Source organism: Leucoraja erinacea, chromosome 17 (genome assembly GCF_028641065.1).
Source record: "Leucoraja erinacea ecotype New England chromosome 17, Leri_hhj_1, whole genome shotgun sequence".
Lineage (NCBI taxonomy): Eukaryota > Metazoa > Chordata > Chondrichthyes > Rajiformes > Rajidae > Leucoraja > Leucoraja erinaceus.
Genome location: NC_073393.1, coordinates 15279432 through 15298519, shown reverse-complemented (window position 1 = coordinate 15298519; position 19088 = coordinate 15279432). Strand labels below are relative to the sequence as shown.

The 19088-nt window shown below is 43.2% G+C and overlaps 1 protein-coding gene and 1 long non-coding RNA gene across 6 annotated transcripts in view; one reads left to right on the top strand and one right to left on the bottom strand.

Moving 5' to 3' along the window:
* kifc3 (kinesin family member C3) overlaps positions 1–19088 on the bottom strand; it is a 43445-nt gene that overhangs the window by 24249 nt on the left and 108 nt on the right. For 4 of the 5 annotated variants that reach the window (XM_055648646.1, XM_055648643.1, XM_055648645.1 and 1 more), the window contains exons 2-3: positions 7192–7492; positions 149–312 (exon numbers count right to left, since the gene is read on the bottom strand). In XM_055648646.1, coding sequence (XP_055504621.1) covers positions 149–247 — 99 coding nt within the window. In that variant the 5' untranslated portion in view covers positions 248–312; positions 7192–7492. Of the gene's footprint in view, positions 1–148; positions 313–7177; positions 7493–19088 lie in introns of all 5 variants that reach the window. The other variant, XM_055648644.1, reaches the window with a different exon arrangement.
* On the top strand, positions 7499–19086 carry LOC129705186 (uncharacterized). The gene is made up of 3 exons (XR_008724862.1): positions 7499–7678; positions 10959–11177; positions 14996–19086. It is a non-coding gene; the product is annotated as an uncharacterized LOC129705186 (long non-coding RNA).

The window sequence follows — 19088 nt, the reverse complement described above, 5'->3', positions numbered from 1 at the left end:
CATTGGGGTACATTGAGATGCCTCCCTGAAAGGTCCAGGGAGGCATCTCAACTACATTCAAAGGCAATTAAGGATGAGTACTAAACCCCGTTTCCATGCCCATAAAATAATTCAAGTCAATGTTTACATGCAGTGCCAGATTGATTACCTGAGATGGTGGAGTGCTGCCCAGGCACTGTTGTTTAGACTCAGCCGTGTTCAGTTCCTCCTGCAGCTTCACTTTGTCCTCCTGCAGACAGCTGATCATCTTGATGAATTTGAGTGCCTTGATGGGATTCCTCCAACAGACTAGAAAAGCTGGGAGCCCCCAACCTGGTGAGAGACAGATGGCAGGTTTGTTTGGAGTGAGGTGGTCAAGTCCAAATGTTGAGACTAAATATGGCCTTGGATTTCCAAGAACCCCCTTAAGTTAGAGAATCCTGCAGACAGTGACTTCTAAGCAATAATGAATAAATTGAAAGTACATACAGCTATCACACACACACAAAAACAGTAAACCAAAAATGATGAGACTGCAATCAGAAATGTTGTCAGCATTTGCACTTGCAGAGATTTGTGCATCCAAAGCCCTTGGGCTCTCAGAGTATCCACACCCTTTTTGCATGCTATTACCTCAAACTTAATCCACATTAAATCACGTTGTATTATTTTCTTAACATCTGTTGCAGAACTTCCCACGGTGTGCTGAATCATCTATTTTGAGCTGTCAGCAAACTCAGGTGTTTCGTACTTGCACATCATGGGAAGAGGTTGGGTGGGGAAAAACTAGTACTGAAAGCTCATCGATTTAATTCCTCGCCAAAAATGATACCCATTTACCAGTTATTACTCCCATGTCTTTCAACAACTTGCACTACAAGAATTTCCTCTGAACATGTTTGAACAAATGTGATGAAAACATCTTAGTGAACATCTCTTCATAATCAACAACTGCCAACCCCACCTCCGAACCATCCATCTCACCTGCTAAACCATTTGTTTCTTCAAAATAAATACTCAGTTCAATTTGTCAATCCACAAATAAGCCCACAAAATTATTTTACATCTTTTAAAAAAAAGAAAACTTGATTTTAAATGTTACTTCGTTAATTTTTGTTTTGCACATGCCTCTCAACTACATTTACATCTGGCCTAATTTTATATGATACGAGTCCTGTTGAAATATCAATTTGCATTTTAATCTTTAATTTAATTTAATAATTAATTTTATCCTTTGATATTTTGCCTCATCGGAAAATGATCATCTAACATACCATCCTTCATACCATCATGCCAATTGCTGGCCTCTTGATCTGCTTGTTGAATGTTTAATGGTGTCGGAGCCCTACTCACTTTGTCAATTGTGGCTCATCCCACCATTCCCACTTTTAACATTAGGGTTTTCTAGTGTAACCTGAAGTTAAATTACAATCACCATCTCCCAACCGTTCTCACAGTTAGTTGCTCCGCTACATTTCCCAGAACTAAACCATGCAAAGTTTCTTCAAGGGTCAAGAAAGAATGATCTGGGCAGTTAAGGATGCATTTTAGAAAAAGGTGTTTTACTTTAAACAAATGTACTAACTTTATTCCTATCTATAGTAAAAAAAAAAATCACCCAATATTTCTACCCCTCAAAATGCTTCCACAACCCCCAACTCTTTTTTCCTCTCCCACATTTAATTAGCCTCTGTAAAATGCCCTACAATGTGTAGGAAGTGGATGAGAAAGTGGGATAACATGGAACTAGTATAAACAGGTAATCGACAGATGGCATGGACTCGGTGGGCCAAAGGACCATTTTCCATGCTGTATCTAAACTAAAACCTCACCAGTGTCATTGGCTATAATGCAACTGAGAATTGCAACACTTTTTCCCTAAATATTACCATTCCACTTGCCAAATGTACCCCATTGGCAAAGATCAGGATTGTGCAGTGATGCTGTCAGTGATACATTGGTGGGAACTGGCCCACCTATATTATTGCTCAAGCATAACTCCTTGCAGGAGTTCCCAGTGCCGCCCTTTGCACCTTTCACAAATCTTTGCCAGAAGCATCTTTGAATTTGTTGCTGCACCTGCCAAACTCTTAGTAGGTTTAAAGCATGTAGTGTGCGCAAAGTAGATATATGAAACTTGCTCCTGACCCATTATAAATACTGTGCAGTATTGAGCACAACATCTGGGTGGAACATTGCTTCAGAACAATGGTGCATGTTTCCCAACTTCAGGTCTCCGAATTCCATTGTTTCATCTGTATGCTTATGGTGCACCAGCCACAGTCTGCAATTACCTCCATTTATAATTCTCATCCCTTGCATCCAAACACTTGCATGGTCTCATCCTTCCCCATACCTGCATTCTCTTCCAACCCTACAGAGTTCAAGAACACTCCATCCTTCCAATTTTCACTTCACACACACCGTGCTGCATGTCAAGTTGTCTATGCCACAGGCAGAGGTTCTCTAAATCTACTTCCATCTAATCCTACAAATGCTGCTTTAAAATTGCCAGAATTGACCATGTATTTGGTCCTCTGACGGAATACTACTAATGCGGCTAGGTTCCAAATCTGACTGATAACATTCCCATGGGAAGCAAAAGTACATGTAATTCATGTAAATAGGATTTGTCAAGGACAAAAACAAAACCCTCTTTGGGCTGTCAGTTCAATAATTTGCAATCAAAGGAAACAGAAGCACTTCTTTGTGCCTGCTTCGATATTCAATAAACTTTAGACTTTAGACATGGTCCACTGAGTCATGTTGCAGCTTTATAGGACTTTGGTTAGATCACATTCGGAGTGTTATGTGCAGTTCTAATTGCACGATTACAAGGAGGTTTTGGAGAGGGCGAGGCTCAAAATAACACTGCCTGGATTAGAGAGATGTAGCTATAAGGAAAGGTTGGACAAACCTGGAGTGTCTTCTCTGGAGTGTCAGTGGTTGAGAGTAGTATATACAATTATGAGAGACATAGATACGGTAGATAGTCAGAACCTTTGTCCCAGAGTGGAAATATCATGAGGGCATAGCTTTAAAGTTAGAGGGGAAAATTTAAAGATGTCGTTTTAAAGGGGCAACTTTTTGTTTACACAGACAGTGGTGGGTGCTTGGAACACCAGGGATGGTGGTGGACGTAGATACAACAGGGGCATTTATGCGGCTTTTAGATAGGTACATGGATATGCAGTGAATGTAGAGATATGGATTACATGGAGGTAAATGAGATTAGTTTAACTTGGCATAGACATTGTGAGTCAAAGGGCCTGGTCCTGTGCTGTACTGTTCTACATTCACCACTCTTCCACTTTTAGGGAATGAATAGGTGTGACCGAAGTTAGCAGAACACAAAAGCCTGGACCCCTCAGCACCCTGTTAAATTAGAAGGGTACTGATCAATAGAGTTGCCTTTGAGGAGGACGAATAGAGAAGGTTAAAAATCGTAAAGATTCTTATCAAATCTTCATTTGGTAAAAAGGATGTATTTGGAAGATCCTATTCAACAAAGCAGTAATTCAGCAGAACAGCAAAATGCTTGAAGAGTTTCTGCTAATTTTCAGCTGTGTCTTATTATATTTTAAGCACAAAGATAGGAAGATTTCATCTTAACAATTGGATTTGACTATGTTCTCCTTTGCGTGCTCCAATGCACTACCCTCCGTTTTATTTCACTCATCCATTCCTATCATTATTTCATCATTGCTTATTTTGCCTGCTCATTTTTGCTCTTCTTTATCGTTGCCCTGATCAATTTTGAACCCTCTCCTCCATTTCCCCACCTCTTCCTGGTGCTGATAATGGAACAAATCCAGGTATAAACATGTAACAACCATCTCTGGCTGCTTCTAATAGCAATGCTGGTTCAATAGAGACCAAGTGCATTGCTTCCACTGCCACATTTTAATGAAAACACATCACTGATAACCTTTCCTTTCGCAGAATACAACTGGTTACAAGTATCCCGTGCAATCACTACATTGCACTGGAGGGTGGCTCCACAAAGATGAAGGCACCTTAACAACATAGAATGAGACTGGTGCCTGGAAGGGGGGGGCTGGATTCGATTTTTAGCAGGCATGCACGAGGCAAGTTAATTTTATTTTAGCAACAACCATCCTTTCCAACAGGATCCCACAACAAACCAAATTATATTCAATACTGGGATCACACATGTGATTTACTGGTGATCATTCCATTACAGTCATTGACATAATGGAAATTCGCTTTTACCGCATTCACAAAACACTAAACAGAAATTTGACCTTCAGAATAAATTCTCTGTCGTGGAATATACGTGAAAAAAGTAAATAAATAAAATATGTACTTTTTCAAACTTGTGCTTCTCTATGCCTGCACAGATGATGAAGCTTTGTGTTATGGAAAACTGTGATACGGATCCATTTCTAGGAACACAACTACCCCATAATGTGGGTTTGAATGCACGATAAAATGGATGGAGCTTGGCCTGTGGTGCCACCTTCTGTCCACCAAAAGTCACATGAGCATCCGGATATTGCACCATGTAGTTCTACTCTCTGTAAAGCAATGACAACCATTGGATATCAATTGCCAACAATAAACTGATTGTAAATCCATTCCTGCAGTCAGGTCTGACCTGGTCAGGTGCAATCAGTCATTCAGGAAGGAGCAATGACATCACACAGAGCAACCTGTGTACTCCATCAATAGATATACACCTACAGTCAAAGGTTCATGGAGAGGTCTTAGAGAATATATCATCCACGGAGGTAGACACAAAATGCTGGAGTAACTCACCGCCCATTCCTTTTCTCCACAGATGCTGCCTCACCCACTGAGTTACTCCAGCATTGTGTGTCTACCTTCGATCTAAAAAATCGCCTAAGTGAGACAGGCCCATTAAGCTTCACACCAGTCCCTCTGATTCACCCAAAGTCTCCAAACTAAAACCAGACAGTTCTCAACCTGCCAGTGCTTTAGCCTGTGGCATCCATGCCCTGGTCACCTGCTGCTGGATGTTAACCTCTTGTAAACAGCGAGTTGTGGCAAGAACTTTGCATTCACCAGAAATAGATTAGGCATCAGACTAAAAGCCATGGCTAGTTGCACGCAACGTATAGTAGCATACGTCACACCCTGGGACCATTAGCAGATCACTAACAAGGCAACTAGTTCCCTCAGATTCAAACTAGTAGCATAATGAACTCCCTCTCCCTGCAACTGGAGTCAGGCCAGTAACCCGATCGATCTTTATGCTGTTTCCAAGTATTCCAATCAAGAGGAACAAGAGGAGGGCTGTCAGCCATCACCTGTGGCACTCTGAAAGAACGATGTGATCAGCTACATTCCTCTACTCTTTCTCGTTATTTTTCTTTACGTCACATAACCTGCCGCATAATAAAAATCACAGCACTACTTCTTGTTTTCTAAACCCATGCCCCTGACCTTTCTGCCTTATAATTTCTCCCCTACCAAAATCATACATGATTTTGAGCACTTCTATCAAATGATAAATCAAATATTAAATCTGCTCCAAACGAGAAAGCCCAGTTGATTCAGGCAGCTGAAATCCCTCCCTTGTCAAATACTGCTGAACCCGTTCCAAAACCTCAATATTCTGCTTTCAGGTGGTGTCCAGAATGATTTAACACTTTAGCTGTGCTTTAACAAGTGTTATGAAGATATGGCAGAATTTCCTAACTTTTGTTTATATCCTTCTGTTAAAAAAAACAAGGACGTTGTGGCCCATTCATCCCCAAAACACACTTCTAAACCTGTCCCACCACCCTCTAAAATTTGCCAATATATACCCACAGGTTTCAACCCTTCAATCTCTAAAATTGTAACATTTCCCTCTTCTTCCTGTCAATACCTTAGAGTTCTTCTGCATTAAATTTCAGCACCCATGCACTATACCCCACTGCACATCCTCCTCCTGCGACTGTCCTCCTCAACCTCAGAAGAAAGGTTTCAACCTAAAACATCACCCATTGCTTTTCTCCAGAGATGCTGCTTCACCCGCTGCGTTACTCCAGTATTTTGTGTATTATCTACTCAACCTTTACCCCATTCAGGTTTTGCATCAATAGTAAACTTTGATCGAGCAATCAGTACAGTACTCCAGGTCATTAATACGCATCAAAAAGAAAAGTGATTCAAAACCACAGTTGAGGACACCAGTTTTTCCCCCTACATTTAAAAAACAACTATTCATTATTATCTGCGTTCTTCACTTGAGCATTTTTATTTCAAGCTCCCATTTATCTCATGGCTTTAATTTTGCTAACAAATCTGTTACGTTACTTCCTCTAACATCTTTTGAAAGTTCGAATTTATAATGTTAAAGAACTCAATGCAATAACTATAGATTGATTTGCCATTGGCCAGTCTAAGCCATCTACCATTTCCTAGTAACCAGATAGCCCCTTATCGCCTCTCCAAATGATCTAAAGGTCCTGCTTACCACACTTTTCATTGTACCTCAATACTTGTGACAATAAACTAAACTGTGGTGGGAGTCTGATGATGGATAAAAGGTGAGGCCAGGTCATACCATAGTCCAACCCTTATCCTGGACAAGAACCTTATTCTGAGCACTGACTTGCAGTCAGGACTGTTCCTTCAAAGCGTTGCACCAGCTTAAAAATTAAGGGCTTGCAATTGTTAAATTTGACATTTAAGTAACAACCTTTCCTTGTGCTTCTTATCTTCCTACAGGGTCTAGTGATACAAAATACTCAGATCTCTCACGGACTGGTACAACTCGTATCAAAAAGAGTTATTGTTTAACTAGTGTAGAGACTCGCCTTTCCCACACCTCGTTCTGTCTATAGTGAGAGAAATACAAATTCTGCAAAACCAGGATCGGACCCAAGCAGAGTGGTGAATTCTGCCATCCATTTAAATCTCCTTGCCGAGTGCAAACATGGGCTCTGCGAGGAGGGATTAAAAACAAATCAAAAATTTGTGGTAAATTCACAATGGCCTTTGTTACATATCAGGAGATAGCAAACCACAAGGTGATAATGTAAATAAATAACTGCCCTGGGAACGTTTAACCACCGAGCATAATTTCTATCCCAAAGCATTTTTCATGCACACTCTAACCCGTGGCTCAATTCAATACAAAATCTCTGATCCCATGAGAGGTGTAGGCAGATTACAAAATAGGAAGGAGCGTAAAATAAACATACTGTACCCTCAAATAAGGTCAGACCTCAAGAATTTTACCTCTCAATCTCTCCGTTCCTTTTTAAGCATTGATAAATCCAAATGTATCAGCCAGCACTTCCACACCACGCTCTGATCAACTGGCGAAACAATAACTCTTCCTCACTCAAAATAAAGTCTCCTCGACACGCCCAATAGAGTAAACCATCTCAAAAATGCAGCTCCACCGGTTTCTTCCACTTATCTGGATGCTCGTTTTCCAATGAATGCCCTTGCTTTCCCAATGCCTGAAGGAATGAGGTGGAGCTTTGATTCCTGCTTTGGCAAGAAACGATCGCCAGCTAGAGCTTCAGCCTGTGCCCTGAAATTGAAAGGAAAGACGAGGTTCAGTAGTTATGGGTCAGTCACCACTTCTCCTGTGCCAATTCACAAACTACCCATGACTTCACCTGGGCCCACATTGTACATTAGGAGTTGTTTGGGAATTTTGGGAGAGGGGCTGGGTGGAATCTCAGCTAGGACACCATTGGAACAGTCAAGGCTAATGGTAAGTAACAAACAAAGGGATGAGGGTTTCAACAGCAGATTAAGTCCGGACAGGAGGTGGCAGATCATATCTCACAGGTGGCGGTTTTGACGACAAGAGACTCAGCACAGGATCAATGGGGGTAGCTATCTTGCAAGTGGTCTGGTTCAGGTCAGGGCGATGGTCCAGGAGAAGGATGGAGTAGGCAGTGAGAGAATGTAATTTGTGATATGAACAACAAAGGTTTGTTCTTCCCAAGGTTTACATGAAGGAAACTTTTCATCGTCCCACAGGACGTTAGTTTGACAAAGCTGAGGTGAGATGGAGCTGAGGTGAGATGTTGGCGAACATGGAGTTAGTGATGAACCATTTAGATAAAGCCCTCATTGCAGTTCACTGTTCCCACACCTACAGTAATTTGCAACAGACAGCTTTGTCTCCCCATCCATTGCACAACATTTCCCCCTACTGTTATTCACAAAGAAATCCAAGCCCACCCCAAGCCAGTAATTTGCCATCTTCCCAAGTCACTTTACTTTTTAAATAATCAGACACAAGACGTTGGCACAGCTGTATTTATTGGTCACTCCAATAGACTGGAGGTGGTGGTTAGGGTGGTCTATGTCAAGGGCCATTAGAATGCTCCAGAAGTTTGAACCACTGTTGATCAAGGACAAGTATCTACTTACAAAGTAGGACCGTGGAGGGGAACATTTCAAAGCGAGACACAAAATTCTGGAGTAACTCAGCAGGACAGGCAGCATCTCTAGAGAGAAGGAATGGGTGACATTTTGGGTCGAGACCCTTCTTCAGACCCTACTGCAGCTCCTTCCCTCACAGAACATTTCAAATTCAGGCAGCCACTGACCACCAACAGATCTCAACTATATTCACACAACCCAGGTCACAGCATTGAACCGGTGGAACATCCAGAGCCAACTCTTTCCGCTCCAGTTGCATCAAATCACCCCCCACCCACAGGCCACACAATGCTGCAAGGTTCCCTTCCATCTTGTGCCAAGTCCATTAAAGGCATCGTCCCTTCCCTCCATCCTTGTACCCTACATTTGTTCCAGTTGCAATCAGTGGCCATTGCCTTAAAGCTACAAGAACACTCAAGGGACCACAGATTAAGGATGAATCAGATGAAGGGGGACAACCCAGGAAAGTCTAAAACAAAATAAAACAGCAGAATTTATATATTTTTAAAAGACGCTCGTCTAACTGCATCACTTTGGTACAGTACACAAGCAATACCTGGAAGTCAAAGAATAGCAGTTTATTTGTAGAATGTTTTTAATACTGCAATGTCCCAGCCAGTTCAGAGGAGTGTTTTTCAACAAAAGTTTGGCATCGAGCCATCAAAGGGATTAAGGCAGATAATTAAAGCTTGGTCAAAGGTGGATGCTCTGAAGACGGTTCCTGAGAAATGAAAGCGATAGAGGTCGGTCCCTCTATCGAAAGCAATACAAGCGATAGAGGTGGTCCCGAAGATGAGAGTTCTGATACATCAACAGGTGGGCATTTGGAATGACCAAAGTGCCAGAAATGTAGAAGTGCAGAAAATACAAAGGGTCAAAGAGATTGAGATGAGAGGCATGCAGTGGTGAGAAACAGTGATGAAAATATTTCTACAAACATTTTTAACAAATGAGGTTATAAAGGTCAGTACTTGCAAGGGTAGTAGTGAGGGGCATGGTACGTTAGTGAACAAACAGCAGATATTTGGATAATCTCACGTTTATGGAGTGAGAAGATGGAGGAGGTCAACCAGGAGTGTATTTAAAAAGTCACATTTATTGAGAAAAGTTGTCAGGAATTCTAAGAAGGGGTGGTGAGAGCCAAGAACTATCCAGTGGTTTGGGGCGGCATGGTGGCGCAGCAGTGGAGTTGCTGCATTATAGCGCCAGAGGCCCGGGTTCGATCCTGACTATGTGTGCTGTCTGTACAGAGTTTGTACATTCTCCCAGTGACTGTGTGGGTTTTCCCCGGGTGCTCCAGTTTCCTCCCACGCTCCAAAGATGTCGAGGTCTGTAGGTTAATTGGCTTCGGAAAGTTAAATTGTCCCTAGCGTAGGATAGTGCTAGTGTACGGAGATCACTAGTCGGCACGGACTCGGTGGGTCATTGGGCCTGTTTTCACCCTGTATTGCTAAAGTAAACTAAAACTAAAGTGGCACTGCACCTTGTGCTCCGTAACATCTCCATGCTGGGGATTGGGGTGGATTCCATGGCCCAAGAATGATCATCTCAGAGACGGTGGCTACAGTTTTCCTAATGTTTAGGGAAGCATCTGATCATTCAGTATGGAAGTTGATCAAGCAGTCTGACAATATGCAGATAAGTGGTGGGGTGAGGCAGGTGCCTAATATCCATGAGAAGAGCAGAAACCAAAAAATTGCTGTATTCATCACAGTACAGAGCAGGCTGCCATGAGCTCTGGAGTTGAAACGAGTTGCAGATGCGGGTTTATAAAAAAAGAGACAAAGTGTTGGAGTAACTCCACAGATCAGACAGCATCCATGGTGAACATGGATAGGTGACGTTTCGGATCAGGACTCTTCTTCTAGCTAAGTAGTTGTATCCTTCTTTCCCAAGAGGAGGGGGACACAGATCTCCAGGTTTGCCAAGGTAATAAAAGCAGAGAAAGATCCCTACTCCATTGACCAGACATCCTCATCACCAGAACCTTCCCACCCCGTCACACCCATGAAGTGTCACCACCAACGGAAAGGCGATGGCAATACAGAGAATTGAGGACATTCAAGGGCTGGAGAACATTAGTTCTGAGGGGTGCCTCACCTAGGATTATTTTCTTTGGAGACTGAGGGGAGATTTAATCTGCCTGCACAAATGATGGGCTGAAGCAGGGTGAACAGAAAGGAGCAGTTTCCCTTTGCAGGGAAGTCAATAACTGGTACATGTGTGTCACCAAAGACTAGGGCCAATTGATAGAACATTGGAGGAATGCTGGCTGCTCACACAAAGATTGGAGCTATTCCAAGACTTGTTGAAAGGATAGTAGAAGTAGAAATGCAAGTATATTTTTTAAAAAGCACTGAAATTAGCATTTGAAGTTTTGCCTTAAATTTCACAATCCAGAGATTCAAGATTTAGGATCAGCCCAATAAATTAATTTTAGCCAAAGTGGGGGAAATAGATTAAATGCCGTGCCTCTGTGCTGTAGATTTCGACACCTATGTGGTGAAATGTGCAGGCAGTGTTCACATGACTGTGAGCCTCTCCAGTGCTCTAAAAAAAAATCCCCCTTTCAAATAACTTTCACTCATTTCTGTTTGCAGCACCAAATACAAATTGCAATGAACTGCGTGCCAAACCACAGAAGGGCAGAGGTCACCAAAGGATAAAACACAAAAGCAAAACTTTCCTTAAAAAATAAGATTAAATTGCTTGCATCTCAAGGTCAACCGATGTGGTTCCAAGGAAAAGATAACAGCAGGATGGACTGAATCATGAAGCAAGGTTTAAATATTAGCCAAGGAATTGTAAAATGCAATCTGGTAAGAATGCATAACAAAACTCTAGCTTTTAAAGGAAAATAGTTGGGGAAAAGGGGGCAGAAAGTTTGAAAATTCAAAATTAAAATGATTTGGCAGATTTTGATCCCATTGAAAAGGTTTGTATTCAGCAGATTAAAAAGGTGAGGCTGGGAAATCGGTGGAACTGCGTGCCTCTGGCCTAGAATTTAAAGCTAGAGGAGAAAGCCTCGCGTATCCCAGGGGAATTAGAATGAAGCTAATTTCCAAGTGATTTACCTCTTCCACTGAAATCAGCGATCGGGAGCGGCTTCTTGCCACTGCTACAGCAGTCGGTTTATATTGTTGCCATGCAGCTTGAAGCTACAGCCTTCCAGGTGAATGTGTCAGCTACTAACCTGTAAGTCGATACTCGGATCATCCCAAAGATACTAGATCGCCACTCGTGGCGGAGACAACAGCACCCTCGCTTGACAAATCTTTTAACCTTTTGTTGTGCAATACCTTAACCTCTTCCATGCAGGTCTAACAGCTTTTTTACGTGATGCATCCAAAACTCACTGGAAAATTAGCCCACCGTCCTTCCAACTACAGCAGTCAGTTGGTAGCAAGGCATGAAGCCCAAGAGTTGTTGCACAATTCTGTATTATAAAAGTACCACCCCAGTGTCAGTCTTGACATTGGGTTTGTGATAGCAGGGAAAGTCAGAATATCCAGAGGTCAATGTTCATTACCATCTGAGGGTTCACCTCATTGCTGTGCGAATGGCTGCCCTTTGTCAGACTGTTCTGTACTTCCCATCCAGGTGAAACACCAACAAATACCAAAATCCCTTCATATTCCACCAGATTTAAGACAGTTTCAACACAATTGCTTAACCTCACCTCTAAGTAAATTATCTCGTTTCAGGACTTAATCCAGAGATCTTTTGCTGCACCCTTTCTCTGGCCAGGAGGGAGACCAAACCTACACACAATATTCTAGGTACAGTCTCACCAGGGCTCTAATTGGAGAGAAAGATACCAGGGGCATGTGCTGTTGACACGGGGAAGGGGATTTTTTTTGTGAAAATAAGGGGGTTACTCCCATATCAGCTGACTGAGATGGTGGGATGGATATTTATTCATAATCTATATTACTGACATGGATGAATGGATAAAGTTGACTGCAGCCAAATTTTCTGATGATTGAAAGTTTGGTGGGTTAGCAATTGCGAGGGATGCAGAGAGAGACTGTAAAATGGATATAGATTAGGTGAATGGGTAAGAATTTAACAGACCTATTGTGAGAAAATGTGAGGTTATCCAGTTTTGAAGCAAGAAAAATAAAATTACTGTAATGGAGTGAGATTACAAAATACTGTGGTAAAAAGGAGCTGGGCATCCGAGGGTATGATACACAAAGGTACAACAAATAGTTTGAAAGCCGTTACTGCAAGTGTTGCTTCCAATAACAGGTTGGTCGAACATTGCTGATCAAACCCCTCGGTTCAGGAACCAATATTTTTCTTGAAACTTCAGATTAAATTAAATAAAATCACACAAAAACAAATGCTCAGCAACTGAAAGACCTATTGCTGGACAATGGGATGAATATGGAAGGGAGCCCACTGGTCAGTGTGGATGAGTTGACCCAAATGGCCAGTTTCATGCTGTATAGTTCTATGATTCCATGAAATTTCTGGCAGGCTTCAATACAAGTCACAGAGCACAGTGCTTTCCATATCCCCTTTCACCATCCATGCAAGCTGCACAATGGAAATGATAGAAAGGAAACAGACATTTCCTTCATTATCTGCTTAGGCAGCCGAGTGAACAACCTCGAGCCTCAGTGAAAGTGCCCAACATCACAACCACCAATAAACATCTCTGTGGTGAACCCAGGGATAACTGACTAACCAAGCAAGTAGTCACCAAGCCAAGCCTGTATACTTTTCATCTTGGTGAACCAATAACTGTACCTCCCAGCTGCTAATACCACAGCACGGTGAATTATTAACACATTTGCAAAAGCCCTTTATAAACTCAAGGAACTTCCAGGGTAGTTCCGCGTTTCAGTACCTTGAGGAGCAGCCTCACACAACACCAACCACATCTACCGTTGCCTAGCATCTAACCCCTGCCAATCCAGCCACTAGTCGCCACCCCTGATAATCTAACCCATCCACTCTCAGCTCCAAATATCCAAACAATAACAGCAGTTATTTCACCCCACCACTATGAAACCCAATCTGTAAAAACAAACTCAATCAACTCGCTTTGAGTAACTGGATTCCCAGATGTGAGAAAAAGTCCAGAACACAAGCTTGAAGCCACTTGATTCAAGGGCAAAGGGACTTCCTTACAATTAAAACATATTTTCCAAAGAATCTCACCTTCACAACATGCACAAAGGAAGAACAAACATTGACAATGGGCGTGCTCTCTGCGCTTAGTGTTGATTACAATTAAGTGACCGGGTATCTGCATCCAAACTGCAGAGAAGCGTCCCTTACCTCCACATTATGAGGCAGAACATGTCCCTTCACCTTCCAACAGTTTGAAGCAAAACTCAGGGACCATAGCCAGGTATCCATAGAATTTATGCCTTCATTATCTTGTTCTCCCTCTTTCACTGCATGTACCAGCAGCCTTAATCATTAGCTCATTTAGATAATCTGACACTGGATTAGTGTCAGATGGTGTGCAAGGCACCTCCATTCTGTAACAGATGCTTCTCAGCCATTTCACATTAAAAGGATCTAACGGGAAGTAAAAGGAGAAAGGCAGGAGAAAAGCAAGAACAGGTAAATGTGCGGGCTGGTTATTATCAGAAATATTCATTGTCTGTACATTTGGTTTCTAGACAATACAATTCATATGATTGATACCAGCCACTAAGGTTCACCAGGCAGCCTGCAATTGCCAGCACACACAGCAAGGGGTGTCTGGAGCAGATTTAGTAACTGACAGCAGAGGTTGTCAACTAGGACCCTGGGTACACAGCAGAAACGTCTGCTCCTGTTCCTCCTCACCCAGTTGTTAAGCAGCAACGACGCAGTCCGTCCAGTCACAGCTGTGATGTCTGCCTCCACATTTCTTCAGTCAGGTAGCAGGCTGCTGCTGCCCAGGCTGATCGCCAACTCTGTCAGTCATGCAACCACAACAATGCTGCTGCAGATCAAGAGTCAAGTCAAGAGTCAAAAGTGATTTAATGTCACACGTCCCGGATGGGACAATGAAATTCTTACTTGCTGCACCACAACAGAATATGTGAATATGTACCGCTGCATTCATCTCCAGCTCTCCCACGAATGCAGCACCAGGTGATGCCGGGATCATCCCGACAGCACAATCACTCTCTGCGCACCTCACCCATTGCAGCATTACACCGAAGGAAGGGTCGAGGAAACAAGGTCATCACATTTGTACGAGGATGACTGGTCAGCAGGAAGAAAAGTCAAAGGTTTAGGAATATCTAGCAAATGCATTACGAGCAGCAAGTTGTTTGAGTATGTGGGATTATCTACCCAGGAGGAAATCAGGTTTCACAAATAAACAAATTTGGACCATAAAATGTTGACTGTAATTGAAATTTCATTTTCTACAACAACCAAGATTCTTTCCGTCTACTGAACTTGGAACGATATTTCACATGATGGGGTACTTGGTTCAATCCAGTTATTTTGGTTTGGGAAGGCAAAGTTACATCATCGGGTGAATTACGTCATCGGGTGGCGCTGCGAGCGGTAGCCTCACCAGCAGTGGGTCTGTCATTTTGACTTTTTCTGTTTTTTTAGTAGGTCTAACTGTATGTGTTAATGTCTCTCGGTATGTTTTTATTTGGGGGGTGGCGGGAAATAGGGGGAAACCGTTTACAGTCACCTACCTTGGCGGAGAATCGACTTTTCTCCTCGCCCTCCCTTGCGGCCTAACAACTTGGATTGGTGCGGCCTTTCCCGGAGACGGCCCAGAGCTTCAGCAGCAGGCACGGCGGGACTTTCATCGCAGAGCCAGAAGAAAGACTCCGACCGCCGGCCTGCTGACTTTAACATCGTGAAGCTTCTAGCAGCAGGCGTGGAGCGGACTTTACCATCACGGAGCCAGGGATCCCTTGCCGGGGATCACCAGAGAAGAGCTCTGACCGCTGGCCTGAGGCCTATAACATCGCGAAGCCGCGGTCTCCTATTCGGGCACTCCAAGTGTGTTCCATCCGTCCCGACGTCAGAGTTTTGATCATCCCGACGAGAGGGCCTGTACATCGGGCCATCCGTAGGGTCAAAGCCCCAAACACGGGTGAACAAAAGGAGGAAGACTGACTGAAACTTTATTGCCTTCCATCACGGTGATCTCTGTGGTGGATGTTTATGTTAAGCTTTATTGTTCTTTTAATTGTGTTGTGTTCTTTTAATTGTATGGCTGCATGGTAACTCAAATATCACTGTACCCAATGGTGCACATGACAATAAATGTGAATCTGAATCTGAAAGTGAAGGAATCCCAACTTACTCCACAAACCATCCGAACATTCCCTGTACAGGCTCCGGGAATGACACAGAGCAAATCAAACTTGTGGTGAAAAGGCGAAATGTTACCATCCACTGGTGTGCCTGGAGATCAGTGGTCCTATGAACCATGTGCATACAGGGTAAAGGAAGCCTCACCTGAAACCCCTGTAAAAAGGACTGTGATAAAGCTCAGAGTGAAGATGTAGAGAGGAAGAATGATGAACAACAGCCAGGGAGGATTGAACAGGAAATTAGGACAACCAGCACCCATGGCAACATTGGGTTGAATCCATCCTCTATAAGAGACACCTTCTCTAAGAGCCTTTGATCAAGTCCACCATGTGGATCAACTAGTAGAGCCACTCCCTTTCCGTGCTATAAACCTTGATTCCATCCTGACCTCTTGTGCTGTCTGCATGGCATTTACAGATTCCCCAATGGACATGTGGGTTGTCTCCTGCTGCTCCAGTTTCCCTCCCATAATCACAGATTTGTGGGTTGAGAGGTTAATTGGCCACGGTAAATTTCCCCGGTGTGTAGGTGTGTGGTAGAACCAGAGTGAATTTATGAGAATGTGGAAAGAATAAAAAATCGGATCAATGTAGGATTAGTACAAATGAGTAGTTGATCAATAAGGTAGGGACTAAATTGTCACCTTAATGTTCCAGGCTACTGGTGAGATAAGGTGAGGGTAAAAGAGGAAGGGGAGTTGTTTTATAAATTAAGTAGTACATCACGCTAGTAATTTGACGTGACCTTACTGATGGTTTGTTCAGCGAAACCATTATGGATGGGAATGAGACATAAAAAGGGGACAGGGCAGGCCCACAAGTTAAAGTTCTAAATTGGGGCATGGCCAACTTAAGTGATATTAGGAACTCACAAATGTTGATTTGAGTAGATTGTTTGCGGGAAAATTGACGTCTGAAAGTCAGATGTTTTTAAAAGTGAGATAGTAAAAGTTTGAGGTACGCATGTTCCTGTTAAATGAAGAGCAAGGCAGGTAGGAGTATGGAACGCTGGATGGCAAGATAAATAAAAGTTCTGGATGGGGAAAAAGGAGATTTGGGTCAGATACAGGCAGCTGGAATCAAGGGCATCCCTGGAGGAGTATAAGGGATAGAAGAGCATATTTAAGTATGAAAACAGGCGGGCAATAAGGTGTCATGAGATAGCACTGGCAGATAAGATTAAGGCGAATCCAAAGAGATTTAATGTACACTAAGTGAAAAAGGGTAGCTATAGAGAAAATAGGACCCCTCAAAAAACAAAACGGTCATCTACTCTGGAGCCGCAGGAGATTGCTAAGGTACTCAGTGACTATTTCTCCTCTGTTTTTACCTCGGAGAACGATATGAAGACTAAGGAACTTGGGAAAGTTAATGGAGATATCAAGGGCATCCCATGTTAGTCAGGGAGCTGCTGGACATCTTAAGATGTTTGAGGATGGATAAATCTCCCAGGCCTGATCGGATATTTCCAAGAATACCGTGGGAAGCGACAAGAAAAATAGTGCAGGAGCCCTGGCTGATATATACGAATCATTGTTAGACACAGTGAGGTGCCGGATGACTGGAAGGTGGCTGATGTTTGTTGTGCCTCTATTTAAGAAGAATTGCAACCTTCACGTGCAACCTGGCGTGCACAAATTAGTAAGTTTTTAGTAAGGCATGTTTAGTAAGTTTGCAAATGACACCCAAATAAGTGGTAATGTGGACAGTGAAGATGGTTATTAAAAATTACAGCAAGATCTTGATCAGCTGGGTAAGATGGCCATGGAATGGAAAAATAACTCTAACTTGGATAAATGTGAGGTGTGAATTTTGGGAAGTCAAACCAGTGAACCGTAGGTCCCTGGGGAGTGTTGTAGAGCAGAGGTGAAAGGAGAGATGGGTGCATATCCAGATGAGGCACAGGGAAGAGAGGAGGGGGGCAGATGGGCGGGATGGGGGAAGAAGGGGGTGTTCATGGGTTAGACATATAACATTTCAGAATTCAATATTTAGATGTTGGGAAGTTATGTTACAGCTGTACGGGATGTTGGCAAGCCCACACATGGAGCATTGTGTTCAGTTTAGGTCACCTTGTAAAGAAAAAGTGCACAGAAATGATTTACAAAGGTGTGGCCAGGACTCGAGAGGCTAAGCTATAAAATCATGAAGAGAATAGATTGGGTGAATACACCGTCTTTTCTCAATTACGTTTAAAAGACATTTGGACAGGTACATGAATAGGAAAAGTTGAGGGATATTGGCCAAACACAGGAAAACGGGACTAGCTGATACGGCATATTTGACATCGACAGGTTGGGCCAAAGGGCCAGGTTCTGTGCTGCAGGGCTCTATGACAATCTGACAGTAACTGCTGCTGAACGGCTCGTTTGCAGACACAAAGGACTTTCTGCTTCAGCACAGGAGAGCATCTATCCCACACAGTCAGACACAATGACCCTGACAAACAAGACCACCAGTGGTAGAGGCCACTCCCATTCCCAATCCAACAGACTTCAAACCAGAAGTACACATTCACATTCCTCTCTCTACAAGGCAAGATATCCTTTTTCTGCAGCAGTTTATCACAAAGAAAAATGGGAACGCCAAGCATCAGTGGTTACAACTGACCCGGAAACCCAGCACTCCAGTGTCAAGCTACCCATAGGCTTCTTACTTTTTGAAAGGGTCACATCGGGCGAGTGAGTGCACTGGTATTATACAGGTGTGTAGATTGACACTAGAGATGCTGTTGCCAGGGAAACGGCTGAACTGCAACATTGAAGTGTAACAAAAAGGCACGCATGTAGTCTGGAGAAAGGCTAAGCGAGCAGCTGTCGCACACCTTAAACACAAGAAACAGGTCAAATACCGTCACTCAGCACCAGAGATGGAATGCCAGGTGGAAATGAATTTGCAAATAGGTTTCCCATGGATATGGCGGCATGTATTTTAAATATAATGCCGCAGTCTCCCGCAGGTTCACTATTGCCTTGTCTTGTAATTGTGCAGACGAGTCTTCTCCCCACTTTCCCTGCCCCGTGTTCGATCCCGACAGAAAATATTTCAAGTTAGGTAGACGGGGTGTTGAAATGGGACAGTGACACATCCTCACACACACCCTCCGACAAAAAATACGTGTGGAATTCTAGACTTTCAAAACCCCAGCTGAGGTGGAACCGATTTCGCTCTCCTTCAACAATGTTCTCGCCGGTTTTACTGGCGCTTTGTCATTTTGGCACCTGGATACCACTGCAGGGCTACTGAACACACAAATAAAAATTCTCCCGGCTCCTAAAGAGCCACACGGCGGTCTCGTGTTTCCAATGCCGACACTCAGTCTGTGAAGGCATCTGTGAGAGGCAAGGGGCAGGGCCCGGTGGGAGAGACGGGAGAAAGTGCAATAATCCCCGCCAGTATTTTCCAAGCCTCTCTACCTCCAGTCTCGGCATAAGCTCT